The 20,000-nt window shown below is 38.3% G+C and overlaps 1 protein-coding gene across 1 annotated transcript in view; it reads right to left on the bottom strand.

Annotated features, from left to right (window-relative positions):
* VWC2 (von Willebrand factor C domain containing 2) overlaps window positions 1-20,000 on the bottom strand; it is a 1,325,667-nt gene that overhangs the window by 1,031,584 nt on the left and 274,083 nt on the right. Inside the window, exon 2 of the mRNA XM_044065089.1 lies at window positions 3,850-4,618. Within this exon, the coding sequence (XP_043921024.1) occupies window positions 3,850-4,581 (732 nt within the window). The 5' untranslated portion in view covers window positions 4,582-4,618. The remainder of the gene's footprint in view (window positions 1-3,849; window positions 4,619-20,000) is intronic.

The following is a 20,000-nucleotide window of genomic DNA, read 5'->3' as shown; positions in this document are numbered from 1 at the left end:
CTCTCTCTTCCCCAGCTCCCATGACAAAACCAAACTACAGCATATACAACAAATCCAGTTTTATGAAGTAAAAGTTTCAACAACATAAATATATGATCTTCTGTCTATATTTTGCTGTATGATAATAAACCACAAGATCAATGGCAGTTATCACTTCTGATCTGTTTTTAAGTTTACACATTACAGAATAAGATGACACAGGTGCATGTGAGAACATCTACATAACATGTTAATACTACGTCTGTCCTGACCATTTGTTTGATACAAAGGTAATATTTACAGAATGTTGTTTTAGTTATCACAAACATTTCTGGACTAAAAAGAAGTGGGAGCATACAGCTGATTACTGGACAGAAAAATATGAATGCATCTACCATGCAAACTGCCTTACAAAAACGAAAATCAAACTCTGGCTGCACAGCATCTTCCTTTGGGGTTTCCCAATAATTGTAAGGCATAGTAAAAGACTGCTCAGTTTCAGTTTGAAAACGAGATTCATATATTTTCTAAGAAAATCTGTTGACGTTTTCTTTACCTGGGATGTACAGTGCGCGTACTACAATGTCCCACTGAAATGTTAACCTCCTTGTACCTGGGCATACATAACTCCCCCATTTATGCAACGGATAACTGTAATTATGTCCAAGTTCACACAAAATGGAGTAAATACTCCATTAAATCCCCACTCTCTGCTTCCCATCACATTAGCTATGATTCACAGCGTTTCTTTCTCTGGTTTGCTCCTTGTTTTCATCCACTGGCTACTAGCTTTTTTTCTTCACATTTTTATTCTCTTTTTATTCTGATCCCTTTCCTACTACTTTTCCATTCTGCCTCTCTTCACTGCAAAGCTTTTCTTCCACTCTTTCGTCATTCTTCTCCTCTTAGTCCCCTTCTGTTGATTCAGTTCTCCCATGTCCTTTGATTTACTTTAAACAGATTTTCTATTGTACAGTAATTGAAATCTATACATATGTCCCTTTCAGAAAATGCTGGAATTCTTTAGTAGCTTACTGTTTTGCCTAATTTATCTGCTCACAATTAAAAAGATGTTACTGTAGTACAGGTGAAGCTACTTCACTTGACAGAAAAAGTATCTAAATCATAAACGTCAAGAAGTCAGTTCTGAAAACATTAATACCTTCAAGGTGACAGCACGCAGACAAAAGAAGCAGATAGCAGGAAACTGTATTAAGCAAATGGATTTTATGATGTCTTATAGTTAGAGAAATAGTTTTCATAATGTATGACCTCTTAAATTGTTAGGATAATAAAATTACTTATTGCAAAATGTATTACATTATAAATAAAGGTTGAATTTTATTGCACAGATAAGGTTTATGTTTTGAAGATATTCTTCCTCTGCCCTTCTTAATTATACCCTAAGGTCACACTATCTGTGAGGAGAGGCTATCTTTGTTTTACATTGTTGAAGACTCCTCCTCTTTCCAACTGTACTGTAGCCTTGATTTTATATTATGAATGAAGAAGGGCATACAGGTAGCTCCCAACACGAAAGGTGGGCCTCTTCCTTTGCAAAACTATTGCTTTCTCTGATTCTGTTTATTTACATTATATTTCAGTGTCACATTGCCCTGATGTGAATTTTCAGCTAGCTGTCACTTTGGAAAATTTAGTTTTGATAATCTGCATTTTACTTAGACTTGCATTGTGCAAGAAAAATATAACTTATACAAAAACCATTCACAGTGTCTTCCTATAGATGATTAGGTTTCAACCTTCTTGTTTAAAACTTTAACATTTCACCAAGATAATATCATTAAATGCCTTTTATGAAGTGTATTCACTGCAAATCTCTGTTTATGAATCATTTATTGCATTTTGTATGACTTATTATTTGTGTAATGTATTAAACAAGTCTATGCATCTTCTCACTTTACTTCCAAAGTTATCACACATAACTACCAAATAAGAAATTCATGGTTAAACTGTCGGGATAAACATTCACATCAACAGCTTTCTGGGTGTTGTCAGAGTCACAGCTGCGTGATCTTTCATGCTGATGTGAAACAATGATTCCTTTAGAGACCTGTGCACACCCAGACTGACAGTGATCTCCTGGTCATATACGAAGAAATAAGTTGTTAACACATGTGAGAAATGCAGCATCACAAACAGGCAACCCTGTATCAGGTCAGAGGCCTGTACCCATTAAGGGAATCCCTTTGCTGCATTTGGTACTGTTGTTACAGGTGCATTCAAGGTCCACTCTACTTGCATTAAATAAATAATAATAAAAGTAACAGACATGGAAAGTACACATGCCTACAAATACCAAATACTGAAAAGCAGTATACAGTCAACTTTGTAATTTAGGTAATCAAGCAGATTACAGGGAGTATATACATTTGCAATCAGTAATACTTGCCTTTGTCCTTACCATAAGCACATATGAATTAGCCATTTTAGGAATATATCCACTAATAAATGCATCTGAACAGATTACAATAACGGACTTAACCTTGACAATGGCTGAAGATAAATAACACATTAGATGCAGTCCATTGAACAGTGAGTTCATAGAAAAGTTTTTGCCAAATTAAATATCTATACAAGATGATGTTAAGTGGACCTGGACCTCTGAAAAACTATTTGAGCAGACTGAAAACAATGGCTATGAAACACTGGATTATTCATCAATTTCAACATAAATAGATACTTACCAGGAACAAAGTGAGCATCCATGTGAAAACATAATGGACTTTTTATGTGTACAGTAAACATACACATATGAAAACACACAGCATGCGCACACACGGTAAGCAAAAATGTTTAAATATACAGGCAGCTGGTAGAACCTGTAAGGAGAAATCTTAGACATACAGGTCAGAATAAAAGCTTGTTAAACAGTAATTGTTACTTCAGCATTATCTTTTCATTTTTATCCCTTTAAATTAAATGCATTATGCCCTGCACTCCAGATTAATCAATTGCAGTTGCTCAGGTTCTTGCACTTTGTCCTACTAGGGTATAATTTATCCTTTTTATTCAATCCTGTTATGCCTTATTTGCCAGGTTGTACAAGAACAGGCAGCAATATACATGCACCATTACTTTTAAGAAGATAATCTATCCCCCTCAGTAAGTCACATTATGCCCTGTACACCAGGTTTTACAAGTGAATTTACTGAGTTTTATACACAGTTAAAATTCACCATAATGGATGGCAGTATAAAATTTCCCAGTCTATGCATGTGTCAGTTTATAACCAGAGGACCATTTATATTACCAGTCTCTCACCATACAGCTAATGGGTCTGTCTCTTATTATATTAGACAGTCATGGAACATATTTCTGTCCCTTGTTATATTATACAGCTATGGAAAATAATTTCTGTCCCTTGTTACATTGGACAGTTATGGAAAATAATTCAAATTGCAAGTATTCATACTTGATAGACTATGGAGAATTATGTTTCATTACTCCTGATTTCTGGCAGTGGTCTGGCAACCAATATGCGTGTATAATCTTAACATGCAAGTTCAGCTAAGCATGCATTACGCTCCCTAATTTAAGATATTGGTGTAAAAATAGTAAACATTAGCTACTGCAGTGGTACGCCAGACAATAGTACAAAAGCTTGTGACACCAAGTATGTTAAACAACAGTCAAAAATTATTGGCATCAACTTTTTAATCTACATTATAATTTAGTTTGGGAATATTGTATTATAGAATCTAAGGCTAAGCAGCTTAAAGACTAATAAGGAAAAATGTTTTCTTTACATGCATTTGTACATACTGTGGCATATGCATTTGAAATGAAAAGGTCTGCTTACTGCGATGCAAGAAGACAAGCATATTGCAGGTGTACAATCTTTCATCTTACCATGAATTCCTCCAGTGGTCTGTACGTTTTCCCTCTGAACTCACAAAAAGTCTTCTTTTCCTTGCACTGAGGACAGCACTGAGTGGTATCCACACGGATACAACGGGGGTGCAGTTTGGGGCACTCGGGTTTGGAACACAAAGGTCCCTCCTCAGTGCAAAGACAAGGGCAAGCAGAGGGACCAGGAGTAAACTTATCTCCAATGGCATAAACAAAACCCGTTTCATCCACACATCCTTTCCCACGGTAGTCTGGGTACACATACTCATCTGGGGAATCAGGAGTACCATTAGTTTCCACCACAGGTGTTTCCACTGTGTCCACAGTTCCATCTCTTTGTTCTTCAACATTAACATTTCCAACACTGTTAAATATGTCTTGGTTACCTATCAGTGATATGTGTTTATTCCAAGAGTCTTTATTGCTCAAGTTCTTACTTCCTTTATTATTCAAGTCTTTGGAGTCATCATCTTTCCCATTCCTGCTTACTTCAGTCAGTTTTTCTTGACTCATTTCACTAAACCTTCCAATCTGAACTAGTCTTTCTTCAGTTTGTACCTCCTGCTTTTCCTTCACTGTTTCACTCATTTTCTGCTGTGGAGATGTAGGAATACAGAGGGATAACACTAGACAGCACGTTAACAGAACTGAACTCAAGACTGCAGCAAACACCATCCCCAAAGATCTGCTGGACATCCTGTAGATCAGTCCAAGAGGGACTTGGCTGGACATACATAAGGATTAAATCATTATGCAAAAGCTGTTGCACCTGCAAAGAACAGATTGGAAGTTAATTTAAGTCATGATGCAAACATTCTTTTGTATTACTAGTGAAACTAAAAGAAAGAATCCTAACAGCTGAACTTATTTTCACCCATATTAGAATGTGTCATTACTGAATTCTGATATTTTTTTATTACTAACCTCTTCTTTAACAGTGGATAATCAATGTATAAGGATAAATAAAGAAAAGCTTTGGATTATATTGTACTCATAATGGATTAAAGACAATGCATTTATTGTACAATAGTGGACAATGCTTCCCTTAAAACAATAATCATTAAATATCTGCTTTGAAATAACAAGTAATACAGTTGTATTATCTTAAGAATTGGTAGTTTATTGAACTGTCTTGCTTATAAAATAAAGACAAAATAATCACATAACTGTTTTTGCAGTACTATGAAGCAGTTACACAAAAGCATGAGAGAATAAGGCACATTCCCATATGGGTGACAATAAGACATACTGCTTTCCTGTAAACTTAATACACAGAGGTATAGTCTGACCTGTGGAGCAACCTGCCGACCTATATGGGTCTATATTAATTCATCAAAACTAATTCCAGCCAATGGTCATTCATTGAACACAAACCAGTGAAAGGTCGTTCATTGAATGTTCACCTTAGCAAGTGTTTTTCTAAGGGAAGAGAATTACTTGTCCCCCACACTGACCGCAACACAAACTAATTTATGTCAAACCTACCAAGGTAGGGGGCTAGGCTTCCCCACCTCCCCACTTATATTTACCAACTCTGAGATTGCACTACAGTGGGGAAAAGGGCAAATTTTCTAATGTTGGCCAACTAACTCCCTTCCATTAGAAAAATGTTCGCTGACATGAATGTTCGATAAACGGCCATTCGCTGGCTTGTGTTGAATGAATGGCCGTTCACTGGAATTAGTTTTTTTAATATAAGCCTGATATATATATATATATATATATATATATATATATATATATATATATATATATATATATATATATATATATATATATATATATATCAGGCTTGATTATACCTTGATTATAGATGCTCATAAGCCTAGTCCTTATTATACAGCAGGAACTTCTTATTGCAACAATTGTTAATGTCTGTTATGTACTTCGCAGATAAAGATTCTAGTTGTCTACTGATGTACTATGTTCTTCATCTGTAACTATGTTTGTAATTAATTGCTATATTAATCAAATTGTTAATCGCTATGTAAATCCAATGTAACTACTGTCTGTTTATTTTAACTGTGGAGCTTTTCTCCCCGGGCCTCCGCTGAAAATGGACCTACATCCAGTCGGACACTCCCGGTCAACAAATGTAAATAAATAAATAATATACATTTTAAACACCTTTATTAAATTATCACTTGAGACATAGGCACTCATATAGTAACAGAAAGGAAAACAAACCATAATATTTTCATGCATTATACATTGCATATTTTTTATACATTGCGTATGTTTTTTTTTTTAAACTGTCATACACCCTAACATTACATACATTGTACAGTTTCTGACTGCTCCTGAACCCCATTCCTTCACAAGTACATTATTATGTATGAATTGTTCCACCATTTTCTATTTATTTCTTTTTAATTTGCTCCTTCTCTTTTCTAAAGATCTCACTTCCAGTTTTTTTTTTGTTTTGTTTTGTCTCTTTAACAACATTCAACATTTCAGTTACAGCAGGTTAGGTTTTGACTTTTGTTTTCTACCAATTACTTTTCAGGCAGCCAGTAGCACTAAACTTAATAAGGCCTTACACTGTCTAGGCAATTCAGATGCTGTGTCCTAGCTCAAGGAGTCATTTCCTTAATTACAGCAATTTGCTCTCCTAATATTTCTGACAGAGTACTCTGTGGTTTTGTTTTAAAATATGCCAATTCATCACACTCCCAAAAACATGTTGCCAGTTACTCTCTCTCTCTTTCCCATCACATCTCCAGTACTTGCTATCACCTTAGGAAAAAATTATTGAAGTCTACTTGGGGTATAAAAATAACTATGCAAATGCTTGCAAGCAAAAATCCTAAACCTTTCTGACTTTGTTGCATACCTGGGAGCCATACATTCTACTGTTCCTTTGTAAATTGCTTTTCAAGTCTCTCTTTCTAACCTTTTCTAACCTCCTCTGATTGATTCTTACAGCTATTGTGCAATATTTTATATGCCCTGCTTATTAGCCATTCTATAAAAGGAGCTTTTCTTCTAGGCTTAGCTAAATATTTAATAGAGCTGGTGTTTCACTTGGGACTCCCCTTTTCCTTTCTTTTTGCCTATAGTCTGAACCCGTTGCAGTGTTCTGATGTCCAACACAGTAACATTAAACAGTTTATCAATGCACCATCCACCTTAAACAGTTAAGCTGCTCTTATATTGCCAGTGTGTGCATGCATGTGTGTGTGCCTAATCTGCTGCAATCCTAGGGAAGTAGAACTTCCAAAGAAATTAAAAAAAAAAGTCCTAATATTCCCAACTAATGACTGTTAGATATGCAAAGATAAGTCTTTACAGTGCTGTCTACTTTATTTAGTTACGCATTTGTTTGCTTCTTAACTGGTATGGGCACTAACTGAAGGATCCTTTTCAATTATGACAAAGGTCACAGTTACATAGGTTACAAGATTACAGGTAAATGTTCACTTTATCCCATTACATGTACAATGCGTTGCTGATGTATAATGTAGAGTCTACATTTAGCCTGCATTTGAATGTTAGCTTCGACTCTTCTACTGTCTGCACTAGTACAGTTGAATCTCTCTCAACATTTCTTTTAGAATGGGAAAAAAAGTTAATCTTACCTCATGTAATCTGCCTGTCTCCTTTGTAGTCTCTGTATATCATCTAGGCTACAATCAAATCTTGTGAAGGTACACTGCAGACATCTCTAGGAAGCTTCATGAATAGTGCTTTCTTAGGGGCAGATACAAGCTTTCATTTAATAGTTCTGCATACTCTTCTGTTCCCTTCTTAATTAACACTGTTACTATTATATGTCCATCCCCTTTGCCATTGCATGTTTCACTTTAATCCTCTTTTTTTTTCATTTGCAGCAGTACACCTCTTATCTCAAAGCCCCCATTTGCAAGGTCTACCAAGTACACAACTATGAGGACACAGACTGTGTCCAGTTGCTTTTAAATGAGGAGGTGCTGTGGCTTTAATGAAAGGAATTCCTTCTTACGGACTCTCATCTGAGATGTACACCCCATATAAATATCAACAGTGATCAAGTACAAAACTGTGGTGTCTGTTTGCCTAGAAGCACCTCTGAAGAATTGTGCTGCTGTCTTGGCTGTAGGCACCCTACCCAACCCCAAGCAAGCACAAGGCACCTCATAATTAATATTGGGAGCTGGCATAATGGTTAAGGGTTTACATCACAGACAAGAGGTACAGGGTTAAATTCTCACCAAGGGAAATTAGGTAGGATTAAAATGGTCCACAACGACAGATAGCCCAGTCCTTACATAGGAACTACCATTTGTTTTTCTCTCACTTTTATTTGTCTCTCTTCTTGTATTTTCCTCTGACTAGCATACTTCACAAACTGGCACCAGAATGTTTTGTTTTCTTTTCCCCTTTTTATTAAATTAACTTTAAAGTCACCTGGAGATTACATAATGACAGCTGTACTGCTGACCACCTCACACTTCCCTTCAGCTGATTTTATTTTTTGGGGGGAGCGGTCTTCACAAGATGTTTTGACCACCACACTCACATTCATTACACTCCAGCTCTCTTTGCTTCTCTGCCTATTTGCAATTCTCACCACCCCCTTAGTCTACACTTATACTTTCTTACACCGTGCCAACCTTTCTTTTCCATCCAATACTACACTTTCACAGAAGACGCACCATCCACTGCTAAGCTATTATACATTTCTCTTTTCCAACTACTACAACCTTCTCCCACAGAAAAAAAACACTCATCTGATTTGTGACCTCCTCTACACCTATGCAATCCCATCTTATACTTCACCTGTTTTGCTTCCTTCCTTCCTATAGTACCTTCCGCACTTCCCATGATTAAACTAATTCAACAATTACTTATTTCTCTTCCTACTTATGATATAAGTGTTAACCTAGTCTACTATTCCAACAAAATCATAATACATAGCCATCTGATCTTCTTCCAGAACACTTTCTCAGCACCTTTTCTTTACCCTACCCTTACTACTGCATTTTTGCTGAATACTTTTTCCATACCACACGTTTTAAAATATCTCATGCTGAACTATCTACATCATACCTCCATATTCGTATATACCCCATGCTCTCACCTCTCCAACAAAATGATTACACACCTTACTGTATTTTCTTCTCTACTCACCTTTCTTAGCCATCTTACATCAGAATAATAATTCTGCCCTTTCCTCCACTACCTCTTTCATCATCCTTATTCTTCCTGGCGATATTCCAACTAAGAAATATAGTCACTGTAACCCACAAACTCACCACCCAATGCAATGTTATTATTTTCTTTGCTTACCCTTATGCTTATTCCATATCTCCTCACCTTCTATGAAAACCAGTAGTATCTAGGATTTCACTACCCAAAATGCCAAACTACCACCCCAAGATTATCTGTTATGACAGTTCACCTAACAAGCTGCCCTACGTCTAACCCCTTAATCTGTACAAACTATCAACCTACTAGTGCCACATATATTAGCTCCAAATCCAAACACTACCTTCTTCTTTCGGCTTTTCCCAGTTAGGGGTCGCCACAGCGGATCACATGTCCGCTCATGATTGGCAGTGGAGTTTTTACAGTGTCGAGTTGCCAGCCCGGCGCCCAACCTTCCACAGAAGGCACTCACACGCAAATCCAAACACTACCAAAAACTAATAAATAAATTCCTGAAGCTTATTATTAGTTTACACTACAACCTCACAATATATGGTGACATCCACCCAAAACCTGGCCAATACACTCTTGATAAAACTACCTCCTGTACTAGTAACCCCACCAATAAACTTTCAATCAATAGGCCGCCTAACTCTCTCCTGGCCTGTCACCTAAACATTAGAAGCAGAAATAACAAAGTACATGAAATGCATGCACTCCTGGCTATTCACTCCCACGACATACTCTGTCTAACCAAAACCTGGCTAAGTTTGTGCATGTTGGCTCAAGCACTGACTTCCTCACTCATACTTCCCTTCTGCTCAGCCATATCATTTTGTAGTTTTTTTTCTCTAAAGCTTTATCATTCTTCTGTCCTCTGTTACTGCTGCCAGTTGGCATCTCCAATTCTAACACTGACTTTCTCATTCATACTTTTCTTCTCAACCACATCTCCCAGATACCTGAAGCTGTTAACCCATTATTTTCCATTGTATCATAACTTTTAGCTACTTCTAATTTCCCCTATTTGCTGTGATTGCCAATATTGTCTGTGCTCAGGTTTCATCCATTGTGCCTTCAGTTTTGTAATCCTGTTCCCTGTTTTGTAAACTGAAGTTGCCATACAGAGATTACTTGTAGTGTCACATCATTTGCATACAGCAGCTTTGGTGCTCTGTCTTTTCAGTCATGTTTGCTTGTGTACCGCGTCACCAGTATGGACAGGACTAGGCTTAGTTGAACCCTGATGTACACCCACTCTCTCACAGTGAACCCCCTATGGACATTGCTTGTACATGTCATTGGTCCTGATACATAGCCTGTACTAATTCTCACTGTTGTTTTTAGGACTCCAGACTATTGCAGTACTGCTCAAATCAGCTGTCTTGGAACTTCTTGAATGCTTTCTCCAAATCTAGGAATGCCTAATTGGAGTCATTCCCTGTCTCCAGCTCATTCCACTGCCTGTCTTGTTGAAAGCATTAAATCAGTTGTAGTGCATTCTGATCTAAAGCCAACCTGCTCATTTCCCGTCTTGGTTTTTACTACTGTTCATGTTCATTTATCAGTCACTCTGTCCAGCACCTTCATGCCCTGTGATTGGAGTTTGATGCCTCTTTACAGTTTGCGGTTGTGATTGTCCCTTTGTTCTTCTATACTAGCTCTAGAATGCTTAATTTTCTATTCCTATGGGATATGACTTTCTCTCTTCATACTGCAATGAGTACACTCTGGAGTAATTTCTCACTAAACGCAATCAACATCTTGATCGTATCTGCCATGAATTTATCTGAGCTTCCTGCTTGCCCTGATTTCATTTTCCTTAGTGTTTTTCTTAATTCATGTAAGGTTGGTTTTAATTACTTAGGCTGCATATTGGGGACTAAAACGTCATTCATTCATTGTAGAAGGTGAATGGAGCAGTACAGTGTCTGTTGGACTTTATTCATTCTGAAGCTTCTTGAAGTATTACTTCCATCTGCCTTTGGCATACGGACTGGCTGGCTAAGGTACAATCAGTGTTCAGTTTCTCTGCTTCCTGGCCTTAAGAAAGAATACATTTAATAAATGAGTGTAGTCATATATCCTGTTTGCTCCCAAAATTTCATCAGAGCAGATTTGGGAAGGGAAGGTACCACAAAGCTGTCTCCCTCAAAATAAAATATAAACCTGGAAAACCCAACTAAAATCTTAACAGTTAGGATGTAGTTTGCTTTAGAATAGTTCCTATTAAGTGGTAGTTTATCAAAATTCATGGCTCACCAAACCCCGGGAATACAACTACCTATGCAGAATTATTTACAGAAGCCCTGTACAAACATGTAAATGCCTGCATTGAGACTGCTGTACCTACCAGAAATAAGCCAGATTTAACATTAAAAACAAACCACACTAGTGGAATCCTTGCCTTTTAACAGGATGTATAACAGAAGAAAAATTCATGTTCAAAATCAGAGCAACTCCCATAGAGGCAAGCTCTGTGATTCAACTAATCTAAACTGCGACAAGGCCGATTTCTTTACACACCAATTGATATACTTTCAAGTCAACAAATTACAAAAATTTGTGAAGTCGCCCTCAACATTTTCCTGCTAAAATTCTTTGGAGACTTTTCCGCTACATTTGGAAATGAGAAACTCAAAGCATTCCCATGCAGACTCCTCACTGAATAAAGATCTGCAGCAAGTAATGACTACACAGTTATATCTAAAATGGATGGATTTCAAGAGACGTTAGAAAATCCAGGGGGAAAAACAATCTTAAACAGTCTCAAGGACCAGCAACAGCAAATAAAAATCACAGTATGGAAACTCTTAGCTGACATGGAGGGTGGTATCAAAGAAAAAAGACGTACAGACTTTTTGTTGAAGCCGAACTCTTGGATAATAAACTAGAAGACCTGGAGAACAGAGACAGAAGGTGTAACGTTAGAGGTGACTTTTTTTTTTCTGGATTACCGGGGGGGGGGGTAGTCTTCTTTGTTTACACATGATTTCTAAATCCCTAAACATGCAAGGACAACTGTCTATGGTATTGAGACCACATAGCTTTATAGATAACCCAATACCCAGTAATTCATTAGCTATTCCAAGGTCAATAGTTAAAGTTCCTTTCATTCATTGACAAAGATCTGGTTTTAAAAATCAGCAAGGGAGAAAGCATCTTTAAAATATGTCCAGCATAGTATAAGATTTATTAATTACTATTGGAAAAAAAAAACAAGGGAATGGAAGGAAATGTTGGCCATTTAAACTTTCAAGACAAAACAGTATAAAAGCTGACATTTTTCTTGCAAATACCAGGATTCACCTAGTCAGTGATATAACATTTAATATTGAAGAAGCAACTTCCTTCGAAAAGAACAATAATGTGTTTTTTTTTCACTAAAGATATGCATTGGTCTTCTCCTACTCTGGAGAGGACATCAGGAAAAATTGATCTGACAAGAAGAAAAAAATGAGCAGTCTTCAGTGTCTTCCAAAACTACTGAACATCCCTTTTAGTGAAAACCTATCTTCTTCTTCTTTTGGGTTTTTCCTGGTTAGGGGTCGCCACAGCAGAACACCTGTCTGCTCATGATTGGCAGTGGAGTTTTACGGTGTTGAGTTGCCAGCCTGGTGCCCAACCTTTCACAGAAGGCACACACACGCACACACTCACATGTAGGGCCAATTTAAAGTGTCCAATCAACCTATAGCATGTCTTTGGTTCATAGGTTCATAGGTTCATAGGTTAGTACTAGGCTATCAGCCCTCAGGCCTAGGGCCTATCTGCTAGCCATAACAAATCCCTGAATATTTCTGACCCCTCCTCTCTCTCCCGACTGACGTGATCCCTGCGGGTGAATTCTGGGTGATCCATCCATCCGCTGGCCTCCTCTCCAAGTCCAAAGGTCCAAACTGCTTGCTTGCAATGTATGGGGGACTATTGCCAGAGTCTTGGAGTCTTGGGTAGAGTGTAGCATCTCCATGTTTTGGGATTTTGAGTGATGATTGGGATTAGATCCTGAGCGTGATAGCATGTAGGATTGGGATTTCTTAAAGTATGTAATATGTCCAACAGCTCTACACATGGCATGCTGTTGTATGTGTGGAGTTTTGAGTAGACGTATATGCATAAAGTAATGCTGAGTTTTTAAAAGCAGTCAGCATAGGCATCTGTTCTTTAGCGTGGCATTCTTTTTGGTATTTCTGAGGCCTTGGCCTTTGTTGCAGATGTGATTGAGGGACATACACATTTGGGCATTGACCATTATTTATGAGGGTCTTCTAATGATGATGACAGAGGGACACTGTACAGTGCTGGATGGATGTCTTTTTTCTGATAGAAGTGTTTCACAAGGATTGACTGTCCACCCTGTTGTGTTGTCGTGAAGGTACACTTATATGTCACCTGTGTACCTCAGTCTCTTATCCATCTTTCTGTGTTTGTTTTACTGCTACCTACTTGGTATACATAATTTTGGCATGTTTATTTGTTCAGGGAAGCCAAATACAACAAAGGGTTTCTTGCTCTTGTTTCATAGGCTGGCACCCAAGCATCTGTTCTCAAAGGTCTTTTTAGAGTATCCACACATGTTGAGATTTCTCAATCAATGGCTCCTAAGTTCATCTGCAAACTTTAGCCAGTAGGCCTAAGTGTTGACCTGTACTCCTGTAAGTTAGGAGGAGACTGAGAGCGGCCCCAGGACTGGAACCCTGGACCTGGACCCTGAGGTTTGTCTACACTCTTCTTGAGCTCTGCCATTTGAGATGCTACTTTTACAGTGTGGGTTCTATCAGTAAGCCATTTAGCAATACATTGGGTGACATAGGGATTAATGCCCAACTTAGTAAGTTTTTATCTATGATTCCAGAGTGGGGATGGTGTCGTTGGCCTTAGGCTGATCTCTGAATGATTCAAAGAAGTCAACCTCTGAGACTGTGGCAAAGAAGTCACTTTCAGTCAGTCCAAAAGGGGGCACAAGACAAACCCAAACTTCCCCCCCACTTTGGTTTGGGGTCCAGTTATTGGTTGTAAGGCTTGTCCATGATAATACTACGGATCCATGGCCTTGGTAGTGGAGGCTTTGCCAAGGTGACTCTGATGTGTAGTGGGGGATCCAATCCTCTGCCCTGTAGCTGCCAGGGATATAGCTCTGGCGCGCCACTCAGATTAAACATGGTGGGCTTGGCTATGTGAGTTCATGATGTACAGGTCATGTAGTACACAGCCCGGTATAGTTCATGTTATACAGCATGGAGTATGTCATTTGTCATCTGTGCTGCTTTTGTTGGCTTTTTAGAGAGAGTGCTTTTGTACTTGTGCCTGCAGTATTTTTGCTGGGTGGCAATCTTCGGTATTGAGATGGAGCCATTTAGGGGAAGTTGTGCGTGGATATTGGCAAATCAGGATTCATCAGGGCAATATCCTTGATCACATATTTTTTTATATTCTGTTTTAGCTCACAGAGAAGATTCAGATTGCCATTATATAGATAGAATGCTTCTTGTATTTCTTAGTTTGGTCTTTTGTTTTATTTTAATTTTATTTTTTTTATTTTTTTCATGAAGCTTTGGAGGATTTTATGAGGCATTCTTACTGAGTTTTTTGCTAGTTTTTTTTTCTCTTTCTTTTCCTTTTCCTTCCTTTTGTTGTAAAGTTTTGTAAAGTTTGTTAATTTTTTGTTTATGGCAGGGGACCTTCCTTTTGGGATTTCTTTTCTATTTGGGTTTGCAATGTATTCATGCATGCACGATTCATGGATGTGTGGTCAGTACAGTGCATCGTCAGAGGAGATTCAGCAGTTGAACTTTTTCATCTATGGTGTCATGAAGTTTGTCACTTTGTCACTTCTGACTTGAGTAGGCTGAAGTTAGTTTTTTTGGTGTTGGTTTTGCAGTGGTGGGGGGTGTGGGTGGGAAGGGAGGGATGATTAGAGGGTGATTAGGACCTGAATAGAGGGGGACAATCTAGGTTGTGTAGTATGGCATGTTGATTTCCCATGTGCCCAATGACCAGGTTCAGGATATTGGAGCTGGAGGTGGATGGATTAGTTGATCCAGTTGGAATTTATGAATTCAAGAATTCCTTAGATTGCTATAAAGGTAGTGGTAGTTTTCATGTTTTCCCAGTTAATGGCAGGGTAGTTAAAATCAGGGGTGTATTAGGGTGTTTGGTCTTATCTTAATATTTTCCAGTATGTTTAAAGGTGTGAGTGGAGAATCTGTATGGTGGGGGGCTGTGGTAGCAAGCTACAATTTGTACTCTAGTGTTAGTTGCACTTGGAGAATTTCAGACACATTACACATTGTGTTGGGCCTTGTGCTGGGTGGTGGGTGGTCGGAATATTGGACCACCACCTCCCCTTTAGTTTTTCGTTCTGGGTTTGCGGTAAAAAAAGTGTAAGGTAAGTATGGTGTGTGGTGCAGGGGCTCTCTCAGCTCCCCTTCTGGGGTCTCCAAGTTACTGCACAGATATCGATGTTCTCCATTTTTGGGATGTGGGAGGAAATCGGAGTACCCATGCGACCATAGGGAGGACATGCAGACTCTGCACAGAAGGCACTCCAGCCGAGGATTGAACTGGAGAACCTCTTGCTGTGAGGTGACAACACTAACTGCTGCACCACCGTGGCCACCCCCTTTTAGTGAAAACCTATAACTGATTAAAATTCTAAATGTACCTTAACCTCATATTCCCAAGTAACATTTTGTTAAATATCAGTAGATATTTGCATATTTAACTTTTTTTTTATTATTATTACATGTTTTGTTGAGTAATGTTTGCTTGCTTACTGCAAACTTCATCATGGTGTTGAAGGAAGGTGAGGGGAAGACAGGAATTCAGTTTTGTGGCTGTCAGCACCAGTTTCTTGGTTTTTAAAACCTCATCCATTGTGTGGTTCTACTTGGGGAGTTGCTGTGACGATCTGTCTTGAATGTATTGTCCTTTGTTGGGAGTCCATGGAGGGGTTTGTGTTGTTTAATTTCATAAAGCTGCTTTGTTTTTGTGGGGTGGGGAAGTGATATGTGGTGGGGTTCCATGTGTGCTGCATGAACATTTTGAATCTCCTTTTGGACTCATTTGCTGATATGTGAATTGATTGGGACATGTTTCTGCATGCGGTTCATGTTGTTTAATGGGAGACTCTGTGATGTACAATGGGGAGAATGGTTTGGAGACATTTGACCTCTGATCATTGAATTTTTTTCCCTTTTGTTTTTTTCTCTCTCTTGGTGATGTGTTTTTCTATGAAGATGGTGTATAAAATGTAAGACTAATGTGTTATCACTCAGATTTGTCTTTAACCCAAAAGCAACGGGACTTTAATCATTTACTGAATATCTACTTAAGAATAAAACATACCCATCTCTAATAGTTGAAGATACCATCTTCAGCATCAGCATTTGATGGTGATTTTAACTGATGTACAGGATTCTCAGCTAGTGTGCGGGGAGTGCCTTCTGTGTGGAGTCTGCATGTCCTCCCCATGGGTCGAGTGGCATTCCGAAAGACATGCGTGAATGGGCATGCCTTCATTGAAGGTTGGGCATCGAGCTGGCAACTTGGCACCATGAAAATCAACTGCCAATCATTAGCGGACCAGAGTTCCGCTGTGGCAACCCCTAACTGGGAAAAGCCAAAAGACAACAACACAACAGGATCATGAGATTTTTTTTATGGGTTGTATACTGTGTGAAGAATGTTGTCATTGCCTTTCACATCTGATGTCTTGTATTTCTGAAAATGTTAATTTTATGTTTTGCAAAAGTTATCGTACCATACAGTCACTTCCATGTACTTAAAACAGATATGTTTTCAGTTATTTAAAAGGTATAACATAAAATAAGAATAAAATCAAATGTTACAAGTATGCCAATATACTAGTTAATCCTATGTATCAATAATTCAACCTTGGCATCTATTTTTATTTTAAACCAAAAGTGATAGAAGAGATTTGTCACACTGAGTTGATTAAGAAAGGTTAGAACACCTTCATTAAAAAATCCCGTAATAAATAATGCTGGATATCTGTAATATAAAGTATTTTTTACAGTAAGCTGAGATTATGTAGCAAACACTAAACAAAACCAGGGAATCTTTTTGGCTAGGCTTATATAGGCCCCAGGGCCGATAGCCTAGTACCTACCTATGAACCTATGAACCTAAAACTAGCAACTTCAGACAATAAAGTGCTACCCCCTGGGTATAACATACTCAGGCTAGATCATGCTACCAGAAAGGGAGGCAGGGTAACTGTACTCTATAAATCTACACTAAATGTTACTATTGATGCTATACAACCACCACAAGTTGATAACGCAGAGATTCTTTCTACCAAATTGCAAATTAATAAAAATAAATGCATATATGTTATCTGTATGTACATTCCCCCAGGGAATAACATAACTACCCTAGAATATATCCTTCACTGGTTATCTAGTTCCTACCTCCAAAAAACCATAGTACTTGGAGATTTTAACATAGACTGGAACACCTGTTCCTCAGAATCTACGAACACCCATGTAAACCTACATGCATTCACACAGATCATATCCACCCTTACCAGGAGAGGTAAACCTAATCATAAAGAAAGTATACTAGTTTGGATACTTATCAATAGTCATCCCCAATTTTTCATGTCAGTTATCCTCCCTGATGATCTAAGTGATCACTTTCTGACCTATATAATTAAGCATAAAGCCATAAACCCCCACCAGGCCACCCTCAGAACAGTAAGAAACAATAAGAACTTTAACCCTGCCATATTCCAAGATGAAATAAACTCATGCAATTGGTCAGTCCTAAAACACCTGCCCTTAGAGGAAGCTATTGTTTACTTTAATAAATTCCTTGCTATCCTAGATTTTCATGCCATCACGCGCTTCATTAGAAAAAAAACAAAAGTTGCACCATGGCTTTCTAAAGACTCCAAATCAAAAATCACTCACAGAAACAAAGCATGGGCTTTATGGCGTACTACAAAAGCCCCCCCCTAGATTAAATTAAATATCAGCAGCTAAGGAATGAGACTAAAACATCCATTTTACTAGATGAAAAAAATTACTACTGGCATCTTCAACAAAAACATCAAAACAACCCTCAGCAGTTCTGGGCAGGTATAAATAAACTATTACACCCAGGACGAACCACCATGCCAACCCCCGCAGCCTCTGTTGATAAATCACCTGCGGAAATTTCAAACACCTTCAATAGTTTCTTCACTGAGACTATCCAAGCCCTAGCAAGCCAGCTACCACCACGCTGCCCTGGCTCAGAGTCCGCCACTCCCAGTATCCAACTCCCCTTTAGCTTCCATCCGGTTTCTACATCACTTATCCATGCCCTAATCAAAAAATTAAAACCTACCACACTATCAGCTGATCTTCTCCCTGCTGAGTATCTACAAAAAGCTGCAGATGCCATAGCATACCCCATCTCCATACTAATTACTCGAACCATAGCAGAAGCCACCATCCCCTCCATCTGGAAAATATCCCATGTGATACCACTACACAAAGGTGGCAGCTCCACAGAGCTGTCTAATTTCAGACCCATAGCTATATTGTCACCACTGGCTAAAATCATGAAAAAATGTATCCATAGACCACTTAATTCAGAACAATCTCTTGGAAAACTCTCAGCATGGCTTCAGGCCTCATCACAGTGTCACCTTAGCCTTCCTAGCCTTTTCTAACGCCATAAACTATAACTGTAACAATAATAAATTATCCTCAGCCTTCTTCTTGGATCTCTCCAAGGCTTTTGATATGGTTGATCACCAGCTACTAATCCACACCCTGAAAACAATTTGCTTAGATAATAAAGATCTTCAATGGTTACAATCTTATCTGAGTGGTAGACATCAGGCCGTCCTATGGCAGAACATACTAGCTAACCTCCTACCTAATACCCTGGGAGTCCCCCAGGTTTCTATACTAGGACCTCTTCTGTTTTCCATTTTCATTAATGACCTCTACATGGTCATACCAAATGCCAACTGTATTTAATATGCAGATGACGCTACTCTGATTTGCTCTGCTACATTCCAGTCAGATCTGTGGACATCAACCTAGAAAACTTTTAACATAGTTGAAAACTGGCTTTCTGATCGTCGTCTGATCTTAAACCCCAATAAAACAAAGTTGTGACTTTTCTTGCCTACTTGTAGGTCCACTGCATTATCCTTTTCCATAAAATCTAACACCACAATTTCCCCAGACACCTATACAAATCTGCTAGGCGTTATCATAGATAATAATCTTAAATTCGATATGCATGTCAACCAAACTATCAAAACCATCAATAAAAAAACTTTGGTCACTATACAAGATTAAACTCTTCCTAACCTCACTAGCTAGAACTGCCATTGCACGCTCTCATCTACTCTTGACTCTTCTCTACACATCCCCTTTACTCACCAAATTACTTAAGCAAATCTGATCTTAACAAACTCTCTAGCTGCTACAATCACATTGCCAGATTTGCCACTGAGATGCCCTTCTGGACATGCCACTGTAAAACCCTAAACTATCTTGAGTGGTTAGAACTGCCCAGCCTAATTCAGTACAACCAACTTAATAGTGGCACATAAAGTACTTAACCAACCTAACAATACACCTGCACTTAAAAACATTATTAACCCCGACAACTATCTCAGACCTCTTCGCTCTTCCAATAGATTGCTAGTTCAAACTGTCCAAATTAATAATTCAGCTGGTGTCTCGCTGTTTGCTAACTCTGTAGGCAGAACTTGGAACTCTCTCCCCACTGACATCACCCTAGAATCCACCCTAAGTCAATTTAATAATAGACTCAAACAGTATTTGAAACTAAACTGGCTATGTCCTTGTTCCAAGCCTGACGAGCTCTCTCCTTATGATGGTGTCTAATACTTTTATTGCAATTAAGATATGTCACAAATATTAGGTCTTTTACCTTGTGAATTCTTAAACTTTGGAAATTGTATAACTTGCTTATATAAGGAGTCTGTAAACAGTGTTTAACATGAACCATGTAATCTCTTTCTGTTTGTACCTTGA

This window comes from Protopterus annectens, chromosome 3.part0, assembly GCF_019279795.1.
Source record: "Protopterus annectens isolate FY-2018-M chromosome 3.part0, PAN1.0, whole genome shotgun sequence".
NCBI lineage: Eukaryota > Metazoa > Chordata > Ceratodontiformes > Protopteridae > Protopterus > Protopterus annectens.
This window is presented reverse-complemented; position numbering and strand designations above follow the sequence as displayed.